This window comes from Taurulus bubalis, assembly GCF_910589615.1.
Source record: "Taurulus bubalis genome assembly, chromosome: 16".
NCBI classification, from domain to species: Eukaryota; Metazoa; Chordata; class Actinopteri; order Perciformes; family Cottidae; genus Taurulus; species Taurulus bubalis.
Window position 1 is genome coordinate 8,597,222 of NC_136604.1, and position 14,978 is coordinate 8,612,199.

The 14,978-nt window shown below is 43.2% G+C and overlaps 2 protein-coding genes across 2 annotated transcripts; both read left to right on the forward strand.

The window, feature by feature from the left end:
* The first annotated feature begins 1,395 nt into the window (after positions 1-1,395).
* On the forward strand, positions 1,396-8,081 carry s100u (S100 calcium binding protein U). Its single transcript, XM_079231829.1, has 3 exons — positions 1,396-1,525; positions 4,060-4,190; positions 4,536-8,081. The coding sequence occupies exons 2-3, from the start codon at positions 4,071-4,073 to the stop codon at positions 5,124-5,126; spliced, it is 711 nt and encodes a 236-aa protein (XP_079087955.1). The 5' UTR covers positions 1,396-1,525; positions 4,060-4,070; the 3' UTR covers positions 5,127-8,081.
* A 1,624-nt stretch (positions 8,082-9,705) lies between these two features.
* Positions 9,706-10,695, forward strand: s100s (S100 calcium binding protein S; the record flags this gene model as incomplete). Its single annotated transcript, XM_079231482.1, has 3 exons — positions 9,706-9,752; positions 10,105-10,258; positions 10,513-10,695. The coding sequence occupies exons 1-3, from the start codon at positions 9,739-9,741 to the stop codon at positions 10,693-10,695; spliced, it is 351 nt and encodes a 116-aa protein (XP_079087608.1). The 5' UTR covers positions 9,706-9,738.
* Between the last annotated feature and the right edge of the window lie 4,283 nt (positions 10,696-14,978).

The following is a 14,978-nucleotide window of genomic DNA, read 5'->3' on the forward strand; positions in this document are numbered from 1 at the left end:
CTTGTTCCATAGAGCTTCATAAAGCTGTACAAAGCGGCCTGTCCAAGCGTCAAGGTTTTCACTGTCTGTCCCTGAGGCCTCAGTGGACTGTGTAATGGGGATGTGTGGACCAAATGCACCCCATTGTGTGTGGGACATGTGGAGCGCTGTAGTTTCATTTGCATTGCCCATGTTTAGCTATTAATTATTGGTGTTACAGGGTCACGTTGTCTCCATTCTGATGTCTATAGTGGAGTTATGTGTGCTGGCTAGCTCCCCAGCAGTTTAATAGCCTGCACGCCCGTTTTCATTCTGTAAATGAGTGACGGTGCTCCGCGCTCATTTTAAAAATGCAGATCTTTCGACAGATAAGACAATGTGACCTTTGTATCCAAATTACACATGCTCAGGTGCCAGTGTGGGAGGAGCGACCCAGAGTCAGCAGCATTAAACTGAGAGACAATGAAAGCAAGATGTCCATCGAGTGAAGGCTGTGGGGAAGTCATGTTAGTGGGCAGTCAAGAGCTTTCCCAGATACCTGGAGCTTGGATCTCACTTAGCACCAGTAGTGAGATTTCATTTAAATTTAATAAAATAAAATAAAAAAATAAACACTTGAAAGCCCTCTCAAGAATCTGGCAAGACTGCTTTACCTCTTGCAGCACTTTTGCCACCCACACTGGCTTTATTACTTTCACCCAAGATTCTTTTACTCTCCGATTAATCCAAAAGTGTCAGTTGGGAAAAGCTCGGCACTCCAACACAACCAAATTAAAGTTTGAGCTGTCTCTTCTATGAACACTGGGATTTTGTGCATGTTTGTTGCTTTTGTTGGTGCAAAACACCAAGGGCATTTTGTATTTGTGACACTTGAACACATTTATGACATGCAGATTTGTTAAAAATAAATAAATAAATGTATATATATATATATATATATATATATATATATATATATATATATATATATATATATATATTTTAAACATCTTCCCTAAAATGTGTTGTAAGATCATGATGATAGCTAAAGACTGCTTTCAGATTCAATGTGTTTTTCTGTGTCTTCACTTAATAAGTGAATACTTTGGAAAGCCTCCGAGCCTCACAGATGAAGTAATCCCGCCCGCCCCGTCTCCTCGTCCCCGCTGGTGAAGCGCTGCTCCAAGACACAAAGTTGGCGTGAAACCGTGCAAATCACACATGACGTGAAACGGCTGGCCCGTGAGCTAAAGCCAATTCCAATAAAAACAAAAGTATAAGTGTTTTGATACACTTTCACTCCGTTTTCCTGCGATTTACAGCCGCGCTCGTCCACGTTCCCACTGCTCCATCTCACTCTTCCAGGTACACGCCCTTTGACTTGTCAGGGGGAAAAGTTTTAGGGAAAGAAAAAAAAAAAAGAGCCTAAATCACGGAAGAGATTCTGCTGTCCTACTAGTTTGGCAAGTTCTCTGGGCTCAAAGAGGCGTAGAAAGGCGGAGAAGAGAGCAGAAACTCAAAATTTGCGCACATTTATACACTTCAGTTGTCCCGCAGACGCTAAACGGTGAGTTGAATGCGTCTTTCTGGATTATTTTACGTTGTGTTTGTTCATCGTTTTTTTTGTGCCACGTTTCGATACTCTTGCGAGAGCCATCCCATGAAACTTGGCCACAGTCTGACTGCAGCACGGTTCCAATGACTCCCGCCCGCAGAAGTGTTTAGGCTCACGTTGTATCTTTATAAAGTAGAGTATATGGCGGTTTTTCTGCGTCTCTGGGCGGCTTTATTGGCGGTGTTTGATTGCCAACATGCTCTCGGAAAGATATTTGATATTTTGATGTAGATCAGTTGTCAGGTGGACGATCAATTGCAAACAGCCTATGAAAAATTGAACTGACTTAAGGTGACAGAGTATTTGAGCTTACGTGGTATATCCAGTGGGCATCCGGGTCGCGCGTAAGAGCGCAATTGTGCGCAAAATCAAAGTTTTTTTTTTTTTTCGCACAGTATGCTTTATATACAAAGAGACCCCACGAGAGTGTCCGCCTGTCTTGCTGGGTGGGTTTTTGTGGAGCTGTGTCGTTTGTGACAACTTCATTGTTAAATATTTTAAACAGCTCATCGTGTTGATGGTGATGAGGCCAACTTTATAGTGTTGCGCAACGCTCAATTGTCTGGTGTTTTCAACCCTCGGTGAGGAAGCGGGTGAGAGACAGCCGATGTACGTCTGCTCACCGCAATTTACAGCCACAACCCAACTTGTTCCTCTGTTAATATTTGATGTCACACACGAGCGGTAGTATTGTCATTACTCTGCGCACATACCGTATCACATTCGCCCGTTTGGAAACGCAATACTCCATCTCCTTTGGGCTCTGGAGGGAAACGGGAAACCTCTGGTTGTAGGCCTGTATATTTAATTATTTGATTTGGGGGCCTTTTAAGACAAATAACTGGGATTGGTTGGTCTCTCATCCGTGGGACGGGTGATGCAATTAATTTGTCGGAATTTGGGCACGTGTGGGGAATCTGTCCCAGCGGGCAACGCCACCTCGATAATGGTCACATAGGTGAATAATGAATGTGAGAATGGACAGAAACGTCAATCTAAGAATAGAAGAAATGCCTTTGCTGGGTGTTTTTGGACAGGACGCACCGAGGCCTTGTGTACTCTGACTGAGGAGGGTGTGTCACCGGTGCAGGAAGAAGTCCCCTACAGTGCCTCCAAAACACGGGCTGTGTCTGCAATATCACAAAAACACGCTATACAAGGAAGGACGTTTAGTTTTTTTTGAAGTGTCAAAGCAACCTCTTTTGAATCAAAAATTTTTTATGAGAGCTTTATTGAAAATTTGATATTTTATGCTTACTCTACATGCAAACCTGTATTTTTGAATGGGTCAGAACAAAACAGTTGGAGGTCATTAGGTCAAAGAGTAACATCTGAGAGGGGTTGAGGTACATTTTATCTTTTAATGGCCCTGTCTATGTTACAGTGTCAGAGGTATACTGAGACAAAAGGCACATGCCTTATTGGCTGTATATATGCTTGCATTAGAGAAATTATTTGTCCGGAGGGTTCCATATGCACTTCAGTAATTGAATTATGACACTCAGCTGACACAAGCAAATACTATCTTCAGATGAAAGAGTGTTTTTGTCGCCACTGCAAACCGTTGTTTGCTCGGCGGCATTTGAATACTGAAGCTGACAGACGAGTACAGTCGCCTTGAACATATCCGCTCACTGCTTTGGGGCAAACTAGCTCGGAGTTGGCCTGTAAATTCCTGTCTAAGTGATCTCCGCGGACAGCAATGAATGGAATTCTGGCAGAGCTGTGTCACATCCTGGCATTTTTTTTACACTTGGAGCAAGATTACCTGTCGACCGCTCCATTTATGTTTGTGTCTCTATCTTAAATAATAAGTGTGCAGGAATTTGCTGCTGGTGTGTACCAAAAGCCTTGAAATCGTTTTTGAAGCCTCATTGTCAGGCGGGTTTGCATTTGTGTCCAACAGTGTGAAGGCTGTACAAGAAGAAAGGGCAGCGGGTAGGCCCGTACAGCTGGTGAGAGAACGAGAGACAGAGAAAGAGAAAGAGAGAGCGGAGCAAACAGCGACTAGGTAATCCCTTAGGTAATCTGAAGCCCAGTCCCCTCGGTAGCTTCAGTAGATCAGATGACCTATCAAAGATCAGAACTTCCATTGTGCATCACAGCTTGTATCTCAATCAGACTCGCTCTCACCCTCTGCACTTATCTCACGTCACCGTCCCCCCCTTATTGCGACTCTGGATCCAACACCTGAAACAAAAGGCCTCGCAGGGACACGAGGAGATCCGCTGTTTCCACTGGATGTGCCTATCACTTCAATGTGTTTTGAGTCAGACCGTCCTGGAACTTCTTGCCTTTCCCTGCATGCTACAGCATCGACACGTTTAATCACTAATGACATGCTCTGTCTGTCTGTCTGTCTATCGATCTATATATATATATATATATATATATATATATATATATATATATATATATATATATATATATATATATATTATGTCTGTCTGTCTGACACCATTGCCTTGACCTCTTCCTTTTCCCAGAGAGAGGAGTCATGGAGTCTGCGATTCAGACCATGGTGAAGGTCTTCATGAAGTCCACCAAGGGGAAGGAGAGTCTAGGACAGAGTCAGTTCCAGGGCCTTGTCAAGAGCCAGCTCTCCAACATCCTTTCGGTTAGGAAACCTTCACTGAACCTTCTCTGAAATATTACTAACACTTGCATTATGTAACAACCTCACAGAAAACCATGCAGTTTGGTTTTGCATTAGCACTGGCTAGTTTGAACCTGACTTTTAACACGAGCATTGTGACCAATTGGTGGTGTAATATACAGCGGGTGAAAGGGGAAAAGTGATCCCTAATGATAGAATGACATTCATCAGCATTATAATGTAGATAGAGCCGCAGATAGAAGGTCATTTACTAATCATGTATGGTGATTTCCCCGATGGGAGTCCAGGTAGAGTTACTAATCATCATGCTTGATTGTTTCATGGTTGTTTGTGCCTACCGTCCAGGACACAGACAGCAAGGAGGCGGTCAAAAACATGAGCCAGGGACTGGATGCCAACCAAGACGGCAAGGTCGGTTTTGAGGAGTACCTGAAGCTGGTCGGCTACCTGGCGGTGTCGCTCAGCGAGCAGCGTGGCCTCGCCAAAGAGGAACCTGCCGAAAAGGCTTCGTCCGAACCGGTTGCTTGTGCCACCGGTCCGGAAGCTACTGGTCCGGATAAAGAGGAGAAGAAGCCAGAAGCAAACACAGAGGCAAAGGAGGAAGCAAAGCCAGAAGCAATAGTAGAGGCAAAGGAGGAAGCAAAGCCAGAGGCCAATAATGACGCAAAAGTAGAAGCAGTTGCTGACGTAAAGGTAGAAGAAAATGGAGGAGTAACGGTAGACATAAAGTCAGAGTCTGAGTCTGAGACGCTGCCTAAGGCGGCAAAGGAAGAGGAGAAGAAAGCAATGGCGGCGGTAGACATGGAGGAAGCAGCAGCAGGAGTGGCAGTGTTGGTGAAACAAGACGAGATGATAGCGGAAATAGAAAAGGTGGAGGAAGCTGTTAAGGTGGCTGAGGAAGAAGTGGAGAAGAAGATAGAGGAGGCAACCTCATAGGGGACTATCCAATCTTTCAGTAAAAAAAAAAGAAAATCACACTACTCGCTTGCATTCAACACTACACAAAACTCAGCATTAATGCCAAAATAAATTGGTAAACCACTAAAGATTTCTTTAAACACTACAAACCCAGCTCCAATCCTCATATATGATATATAACAGTAGAATCATTGCTTTGCACCACTACTTACCACTATGTTCATATGTACAGCATATGCATCCCACTATATAGCACATTTACCTCATTATGATAATACACTATGATAGCATGCAGATGTACACTATCATATGCATGCCATAACCCTGTGAAAAGCTTACTGCAAAATATGATTTACCTGCAGCAGCGGCACGCGTGACCAAAGTGTCACTGCAGTTAATATGTTAAGTTTAAATACCATCCTCTTCCCACTTTTATCTTAATCTGGCTCTCACCCTAAACTCCTCTACATTACTTATAATGTGTGCAGGAAAATCTCAAACACGATAACACTATTTTTCTTTTACATTCTCATCTTTTAACTCACATTGCTATGGCGCTGATTTGGCATGACAATAAACAAGTAGTTTTGCTAAAGATTTGCATTGCTTCAACCCAAAATAATTGTGTACTCTGTCAATGCCCCACCGTTCTAGTCTACTGTAAAGGCCCTCTGTCTCTTTCTTTAATTTATGTCATTCCCAGAGAGGTTAACTTCATGTACAGTATATTCCCTTGAGTAGTATTCAGCCACGGATTAGAAACTGGAAGATAAAGTGTGGCCCCATAGGCTAAATAATTAAGGTTCATGAATGGAATTAACACCAAAGAGCGCCTTAAAGTCAAATGGGAGCCGAGAATAGTTCCATGGGAGTGGACTGGTGACCAGAGGAGTCTGCCAGAGAAGGTGTTCATGCAACCTAATCCACCTGGATTAGACCTGGCAGAAAAGAACAAGACAACAAACACCAAGACAACAAACAAAAAAGAAAGAAAAGAAGCCCATAACAGGTTCCACCTGTTGGCAGTTTTTATCTTATGTGCTTTACAATACAATTTGTGCATCTTAATTTGTTGAGTGTCTCTCAAAACATATGGCATTTAAATGGTTATTGATCCATAAATGTGCTTGGATGGTACATTATCTGGAGTGACTCCTGGTAGAATAGGATTGGAGTGACAGAAACCTTGCTTAAAAAAAAGAAGAAGCAGCAAATTGTTGCTTGTTGCTTCCTGCTTGTTTTAACACTAGTTGTTTAGGCTCACGTGTTTGTTTGTCAGTTACACCCTCAAACAGTTTAAAGACCCTGTTTGACCGGCAACTGGATCCTTGAGCCACAGGCAATGGGAAACCACTGGATTAGGCATTTGAGGGGTAACACACCCTGGGACACAAACAATTACATGAAAGTAATCCCGGGCTCCAGTGATCTTGCCCATCAGACCAGGTGCTTAAAAAAAAAGAATACTGAGCCAGCTTTATGAATCTATGTGGTGTGATCATTTACAACTACTACTACATAAGATGTTGCATGCTTTCAGAAACGTAGTTCCTACATTGTATTGCAATTATTGTGGCCAAATATTTAAGTTCGACATGGCCTCCTTTATATGTAACTTTTTAACCTAACTCTTTTTTGTTTGGACCACTATGGAGATCACTTGAAGACGTACTGCTTTGTCACATTATATGCAATTTGTTAATTACAATTTAATGATTTGTAAGTTGTCTCCTCATAAATAATGCAGCCATGAGAAAAAGGCTCGCGTTGCAGGCCCTCTATGTTATATGTACCTGGCCAGCCGTGTCGTGCTGAAGGCGCACACATTTTGGGCACAGTACCAAATGTGGACCGTATGCACTGTAACAGCACCTGGCACTACAAACTGCTCTGCAACAAAATGGGCAAAACAAATAAACCTGTGAGTCATGTGGTCACCCTGCCTCACTGCGACACTCCCATTGTAAATACTGTCTCATTTACACTCACTCTGCTCAGCCTTTATACTCGTAGTACGCTGTGTTTCCTGCATGCTCTATTACTAACAAACTTACTGAACACGTTGGGCTATTTAGCCTATATTATGATTTCCGCCTATATTCTTTTTATATCAAAACGTTTTCTAAACATGGTACTTCCTGTGAATAATGGAGACATATCACACACTTGCGTTATCTGCAGCCAGTTTTCTGTTCAACATGTACATTAGCCAGACGTGTTGAGAGGCACGTCTTTGCTCTCAACCAATCATCATAAGCAAAATTATGTCAGATAAAAATAAATAAACTGGATAAAGCAAAATTCACTTTGCTGGCATTTTTTTTTTAAAGATTTGTCTTGCACTAACAACATTTAGCGTGAAGAGACCTGGATTAAACATCTGGAAATTAATCTATAGCAGCTAACGCTTTCTTTTTTAATCTATTTGGAACTGCAGATGGACGGAGTGAACAATGAGCTAAGTTCTCTTACTAACAAAGACATTGAACTGCCTCATAGTGTGAACCCCGCCCAGCCTTAACTCCATTAGATTAAAAACATGCTGGAACGAAACACATCAGATTTATGGCTGGGAGTGTTTGCAGACAGATTTCTATTGACACACAATAAGTCCCATTCATTCTGTGACAGGGAAAGATAAAAGCCTGTATCAAGAAACCTCCCAGCGGATATAAGAAGTGTACATACAAATACATGAATGTGCTTTGGGACAAAATGTCTGAGATAAGGGGACCATTCCCAGGGTATTGTGCAGGCTCTCATCATCGTGCATTGATGTACTCTGTTTATTTCCTGCCAAGTGCTAGATGGTGTGTGAGAGTGTTTAGCAGCTGGACTCATTTCAGTCCGCTGTCATGTCCAGTAAACTCCACTTTGCTGGAATTTCCACTTCACACGCAATGCTGTATAATTTTTGCTAATTCCATGTAACATGTTTAATGGCTAATATTGAATAAAGCTGTGACAATAACATATTTGTATTTGTGTGGCCTGCTCTGTGCTTGCAAGAATCTAGATATCTTGTGTGTGAGAGTGTGTGCGTGCGTGTGTGCGTGCGTTTGTGTGATGGAGAGAAAGCACCTGCAAAAAAAGAGAGAGAGAGAAAAAGAGGGAGGATAGAGAAAGAGAAGTATGTAAGAGGGTTTGGGGGGTGAGGAGGAAGGGGAGGAAGGAGGAAGGAGGGGGGCCAGGTGATATTTAAGACACGGGCAAACTCTCTCCACATCCATCTCTGCCTTGGCTCTGTCCCCTGCACCTCTTCAAAGACAAAGAAGGCCCTCCATCAGCACTCAGGTAAGACAGACAGCTTGGGGTTTCATCCCTCTCCTTTCTGCTTAGCAGCTAATAGAGGTTCACTTGAAAAGTAGGTTTAAAGCATTTTATCAGCTGTGCAACTGCAGCAAATAGCTGTGGATTCAAAAACATTCAGAGCAGGGAGAGACTGGACCGTGGGCGCTCAGCAGAGGACCACTGGAGTCCTTTCAACATTTATTTTTCTTGCAGTCTGCCTTCTTTTGATGCGCACGCTTTGAGATGAGCATGACAGGGAATTTCTACAACAAGAAAGTGAAACCAAGAGGGATTTTGTAGCAAAGCAGTGTTGAAATTTAATGAGAATATACTGCCATTGATGTAGAATTAGGTATGTTAAATATATGAATAGCAACTATAAACATGGCAAGGACGTACCAAACCATTGGTACATTGTACTTTTTTTAACCAATCGTTTAACTTAATTCGTACCTCGGTGTAGATATTGCTCCATCAATACATTTACATAGGGCATATTCATTTTAACCATACACTATATTGTGTTACTGAGAGCATTTTCGTCTCCATGGTTTCTAATTGTCTCGTGTCAGGGAGTGAGACAGATGACCCCTATAGATTTTCCAGTTAGCCAGCTTTGGTGTCCACTGGCCTCCTCTTTTGTCTCCGCCGACTACAACTCTGACCGCTCCGGCACAATGCTCTGCAGCATGAAGAGAGGCAATAACCGCTGACTGACATCAGCATCCCTGTCTCCTTTTGTAATAGCCGGTAGTTAATAAAACATGCACATAGGGATTGATTGATTGGTTGTATCCATCAGTATTCTGCATGGTTATGGATCAGCCTCGAAACAATGCAGTCAACTTATATTTTTAGAGAGCTCTGTCCCTAAACTTTAGACTTGAGCGAGCGTGGAAGTGAGCGAGTGTTAGAGAAAACAGTTCGCTGGAACCTCGTGTTACTCGGCCCCCTTAGTGTCTGAATGTGATTACCAGACGACCAGACAGTTTTGTGTTTCTCTCCTGGTTTCCATCTTTAATGACGAGGCTGTTACACGATCAACAGACAGATAAATGAGACGTGTTCAACGCTGAAACGACTTTTCACCGATACCACAGTGTTAATTGTTACATGCATTACCTATTCAGCTTAAAGGAGCGTCAACCCGAGAAGTGGACAGCACAAATGTTCTTCAAACTATCTTTGAGGTGACATGAGGAGTGCATTCCTTTTTCTTTCTTTTTTATACATTGACATTGAAAAGCTTCCCTCTCTGCCTGTTTTTGCATCATTGACAGTGAATTATCTGTGTCTGTGTGTGCAGTCTCTCCACAAGTCCAGCACAAGAACCTTCAAGATGCCGGACACAATGTGTGTAAGATTGTTTCGAAAAGCTTTTCCAAAGCCGTCCTCCATCTTTCCATCCAACCCTCTGAAATGTAAAACCCAGTAAGGTCACGCACACACAGTGGCCGCACTATTCAAATTCGGGTCAGTAATAGCCTCTGCCCTACACGCAGAGCGTTATAAAACCAATTGTGTAGAAATGGGGGAAAAATACAGCTTCCTTCTATCCATCCATCCATCCATCTATCTGTCCTGCTATCACTTTGACTCAGAGGTGGCTTCGCCCTTGACTGCCATGTGACCGCACATGCAGCTATGGGCCGGAGCGGGCATTTTGCGGCAGACTCTGACCTTTTGACCCTGATACCTTTCACAGCATGTCCAAGGAGCCAAGTTCCAACCTGGAGAGCGCCATGCAGATGCTCATAAAGACCTTCCACAAGTACTCTGGGAAGGAGGGCGACAAGTTTACGCTGAGCAGGGGCGAACTGAAGGAGCTGCTTCTAGAGGAGCTGGGGACTTACTTAGGGGTAAGAGAAGGAGTGTGTGATGAGGCAACGCCAGCACACTAATGCTGTTGGCAAATATGTGACACAAGCGGAGGTATGCGCTCACATAGTCAGACACACAAGTTCAGACAGGCTTGTGCAGTGATGTTTGCACTCACTCACACACACACACACACACACACACACACACACACACACACACACACACACACACACACACACACACACACAAGGGACACATTCTTAAGTCTCTCTCTCTGTTCCCCCTCTGTCAGGGCTCCAAAGATAATGAAGCGGTTGAGAAGGTGATGAACGACCTGGACGCCAACAACGACGGGGAGGTGGACTTCACCGAGTTCATCATCCTGATGGGCGCGCTCACAGTCGCCTGCAACGACTTCTTCCTGGATTGCAAAACAGATGAGAAACCGGCAGAAGGCGATTCGGCGGGGAAGTAAAATTGAATCAGTGCAAGAGCGAAATGGGGGGGGGGAGAAGAGGGAGGTGGAAAGAGGGTGAAGGGTGAAGGGGAAAGGGTGGGCCGGGGTGTAAAGGAGGAGGAGGGGAAATAACTGTACGGGATGTTTTTGTCTTGTGCAATCTGTAAACGCTAGAACTAAACAGGCGGGGAGCGGTCCGGCAGAAAGTTTGTGGGTGCACAGTAATCGGGGCATTCAGCAGGAGAAGTGTTTTCCCCTCTGCAACTGTTTTTCAGACCAAATTATATCTGGGAGCAAGTCACACTCAAAGCAGTGAGAGACTTTACATACAGAACAGGGTATATATTTAACTTCTTTCCATTTAAATGTAGCAGTTTTGACAGCATGTTCTGAATTAGGCAGTGGAAAAAAAAAAGAAGTCAGAGTTTTGCAGAAGGTCCAGCAGGATGTTTGAGCACTTCTTGGGCATGAATAATTTGTGAACCTGTATTAAGTTGCAAATGATCATAGTAGTGTATGTACTCAGCGTTGAACAATACAATATGATTTATCCCCTTTCTCGTGCATATTTTGTAATCCTTTTTGGTAATAACCAATGCATTCTTCAAAATATTAAACATGGCATTTAACCAACTATTTATTGCTGTGTGTTTGGTTTTGCATACCTAAAAATCCTTCATGCTGCACAAGTATTCATCGACATGACGGGCATGAATTGCTGCACCTGGAAATCAAGTTGAATGGAGCAGTGTCTCTCTCTCTCTCTCTGTGTCTGTTTGTGTGTGTGTGTGTGTGTGTGTGTGTGTGTGTGTGTGTGTGTGTGTGTGTGTGTGTGTGTGTGTGTGTGTGTATTGGGGATTCCCACAGAGTAAACTGCTCCAGCTCACACATCCTGCCAACAATATCCTGCAAGTCTTGTTCCACTAGATATAAGCTGACCCAGATGTTTGACTTGGATCTGCATGGAAAACTTCTTCAAAAGAGAGAGAGAGAGACAAAGAGGGAGGAGAGGAAGAGAGAGAGATAAAGAGAAAGAGAGAGGGTGTGAGGGAAGGTAAAGAGTGTGTGCATGTGTTTGTGAAGGAAGGAAGGACTGCATAGGCAGGGAGTGAATCCAATTTATGGAGTACATTAGTTAAGTATGGAACTTGGAAAGTTGTGGTATAATCACAGTGGAATGTTCAAGTTTCTGTGACTGTTAGCACACTTACTTTCCCTCAGTGTCTAACACACACACACACACACGCACACAAACACACGTAGTAAATCAACACTTCATCTTCCACCTCATTGGCTTTCGCAGCTGCCCGTCAGTTTGAAAGACGAAAAGCTGAGCAGCTGAATCACAGATCCTCGCCTTAGGGATTTCTTCATTTTTGGGTGTAATTGTGCTTGAGCCTCCTCTCCTTACCTTCAGTGATAATGAGAAACTGATTCCAGGACAGCCAGCGTTTATGGGCGGGGTTCACCCTATCTGCTTTCATTCCTCCGCCCGCTGTGTCTTCTAAGGGCGTCCTCTGATTGGGCTGTTTGAATATTTGAGCTAAAGGTGCGGAGCCTGCAGATAGGTTAACAATTCAAAACACAACAGTGTCCATGACTGTTAACCCTGTTGTAGCCTGAAGGGAAACAAGCAACCTGTTAAGAGCGTTAACAGCCTTGGCTAACTGTTTTCTCGTTCCAAAAGATCAGCACAATAGCTGTTATCATATAGGACAGAAGGGGGTTGACGAAATGATACAAGCACCTTGCAGTAAAAGAAAAGGAAGATTAAATGCAAGTTAGCAACAGAGTTTGTGAGTTTTTAAGGCAGCTGTAGGTATATAAAGAATATATTATTCAATATGTAAAATACAAACCGCAACAGCGGTCACATATAACAGACATACAGTATTCCTGGTGGAAGAAGTGTTCAGATTTTGTACTTCTCTAACGGTTCTCTGTATAATGCATTAAAATAGCAGTAGACAACTTGCTATGTAAAGATATAGCTAGTGGAGTAATGTCCCCTTAAGCAGAAAATGAAGTCGCCCTTTTTCTGTGTGTTTGAGTTGAGAAAAATGGGCCTTTTTAGTTAACATATAATGGTGGTGCATCATTACATTAAGCTGACACTTTTATCCAAAGCGACTTACATTTTTGCTCTATACACCAATGGGGAGCAATTAGGGGTTAAGTGTCTTGGACACATCCACATGGACTAGCGGAGCCAGGGTTCGAACCACCAATCTTCTGAATAAAAGAGGGGCATGCTAACCACTGAGCCACAGTCACCCACTGTATCAATGCACACGCTGCATTAGCTGATGGTGGAGTGTTTCCAAAGAGTCACAGGATCCATCTGAGGGGCTGTGAGAAAACTAATGGGTTGGAGAGATGAACATTTATTTAAGTAAGAGAAATTTAGAGGGGAAATCACTCTTTGGTGAAACTGCTGTTACAAGGGGCCCATTTTCTTGTGAGGTGACACAGGCCATAAAATGTTGGGAAACACTGTTTTAATCTTTAACAATGCAACAAAGTGTTACATAAAGTCGTCATCTGTTTTTTTTAATTTAAACTCATAAAATAATAATTCAGTTAAAAGTATTCCTATAGATATTCATTCATTTAAAAGAACAGTGTTTGGACTGGAGCCTAATGTCATTTCACATATAATAAGTGTTATTTTGTGCACATTTTTCGACTATAAATGTATTTCGTATTTGAATGAAGTGCTAATTGAATACAATGGGATTATGTTATGAAAGAAAAGAGGCTGTTCAATTAATTTGGTAACCAAGTTGTACCAGTTGAGTTGTGAGACGGGCATCCTCCCGCAGTTATGCTCTGGAGCAGTTACTTAATTGTCAGTCACGTGGCCTTTTCAACCACACTTGGACTAACAATGGCTGCAGGACATCCTGCAAACAGTATCTAAAAACACGCCTGACCCTACAAGCTGAGCCGGTTCAACCTAAGAGGCACGAGTCTCTGCTGATGGATCACATATGGCAGTTGCTGCCAGCGTGAGGAAAGGAGACGAGCAACACAAAGCCGGGCCGGGTCACATGGCACCGAGCCTGAAGCATCTGATAAGGAAGACACTGAAACTTCGGTTACCAGCAGAGCAGGTCAAGCGACGCCCAAATGTCAAGCCGCCACGTCCATCAGGCAGAGTCAGGCGGGGATCACGTCAAGCTGTCATGCAAGCCTGAGAGGTCGGCAGCATGAGAGAAAGGGCGCCATACATGTGAGAACAAAATGAAATTATGCATTCAAGTATACAGTGGCGAAGATTGCTCCAGGTCTATATCGCGTGATGATTAATCCCTTTCTAGGTAGAATTTGAGAGGGCCTGCTTTCCTCAAGTTCATGAAATCCATCTTGATAGAAGACCTCAGGGAGACCTTATGGCTGCAGCGCACGAGTCAGGAGACATATGAGTTACAAGAGCCTGGCACGCCTGACTCATAAAGAACATGCTTTGGTATAGCGGGCTGTGGTGGAAAGTAACGAATCACATTTACTAAAGTGCTCTTTTAAGGTGCTCCATGTATGTTGCTTTACACATCTACCCCGCTACATTTATTGCACAGCTGTAGTTACTTTCTAAATGACTGAAATACCACATTGTTAAAGCTGAAATCACGGTGCCTTGTCATTTTGGCTTATGTGTGTACATAAGGCCCCTTGTCCCATTTTAGAGAAGTTGTTCACCCTTTTACTTTTGATACTTTCAGTCTGGACTTTCAGTATCAAAGGTTTCTGCTGATACATCTGCATTGCTGCATTGGTACCCTTCCCACTGATAGATGGTTATGTGTTTGTAGCAAAGCAGTTAAAAGTGCATCTCATCAGTCACCTGCAACCAAAAGCAAGTCAACTCCAAGTTACCTCTGGATTTAGAGGAAATCTAAACTGTGGGTCACTTGCCTTCATAAATTAAAACACAAACTCTTTGGCCCCAAATAGATAGTGTCCTCCCGAGAGTCAAGGTGACAGACATACATCATGGCCTCGGGTAACAGTGCCAGAGTGAGGTAAAGGAGAGGGGCAAATGATACGTAAGAAAAGGAGGGTTGGTGTCCATTGCTCTTATTTTCCTTCACATTTAGCGTCCTTGACACAGGTGTAATAGTACTACTGTTACTCTTTGTCTGTTTTTAGTGCTGCATTTACCTCAGATCTACCCACGGCACAGGACTCAGTGCAACGCAAGATGTTTATCCTCAACATGATCCTCGGCTCAGACTAATCTCCCCACGTGACCTTTCCTCCTGACCCTTTCACTCTAACCCGGCAATAATAATCTATTCCCT

Coding starts and splice junctions, on each gene's coding strand:
- s100u (XM_079231829.1), top strand. CDS start 4,071: ATGGAGTCTGCGATTCAGACCATGGTGAAGGTCTTCATGAAGTCCACC. Junction 4,191..4,535: donor AGCTCTCCAACATCCTTTCG/GTTAGGAAACCT, acceptor CCTACCGTCCAG/GACACAGACAGCAAGGAGGC.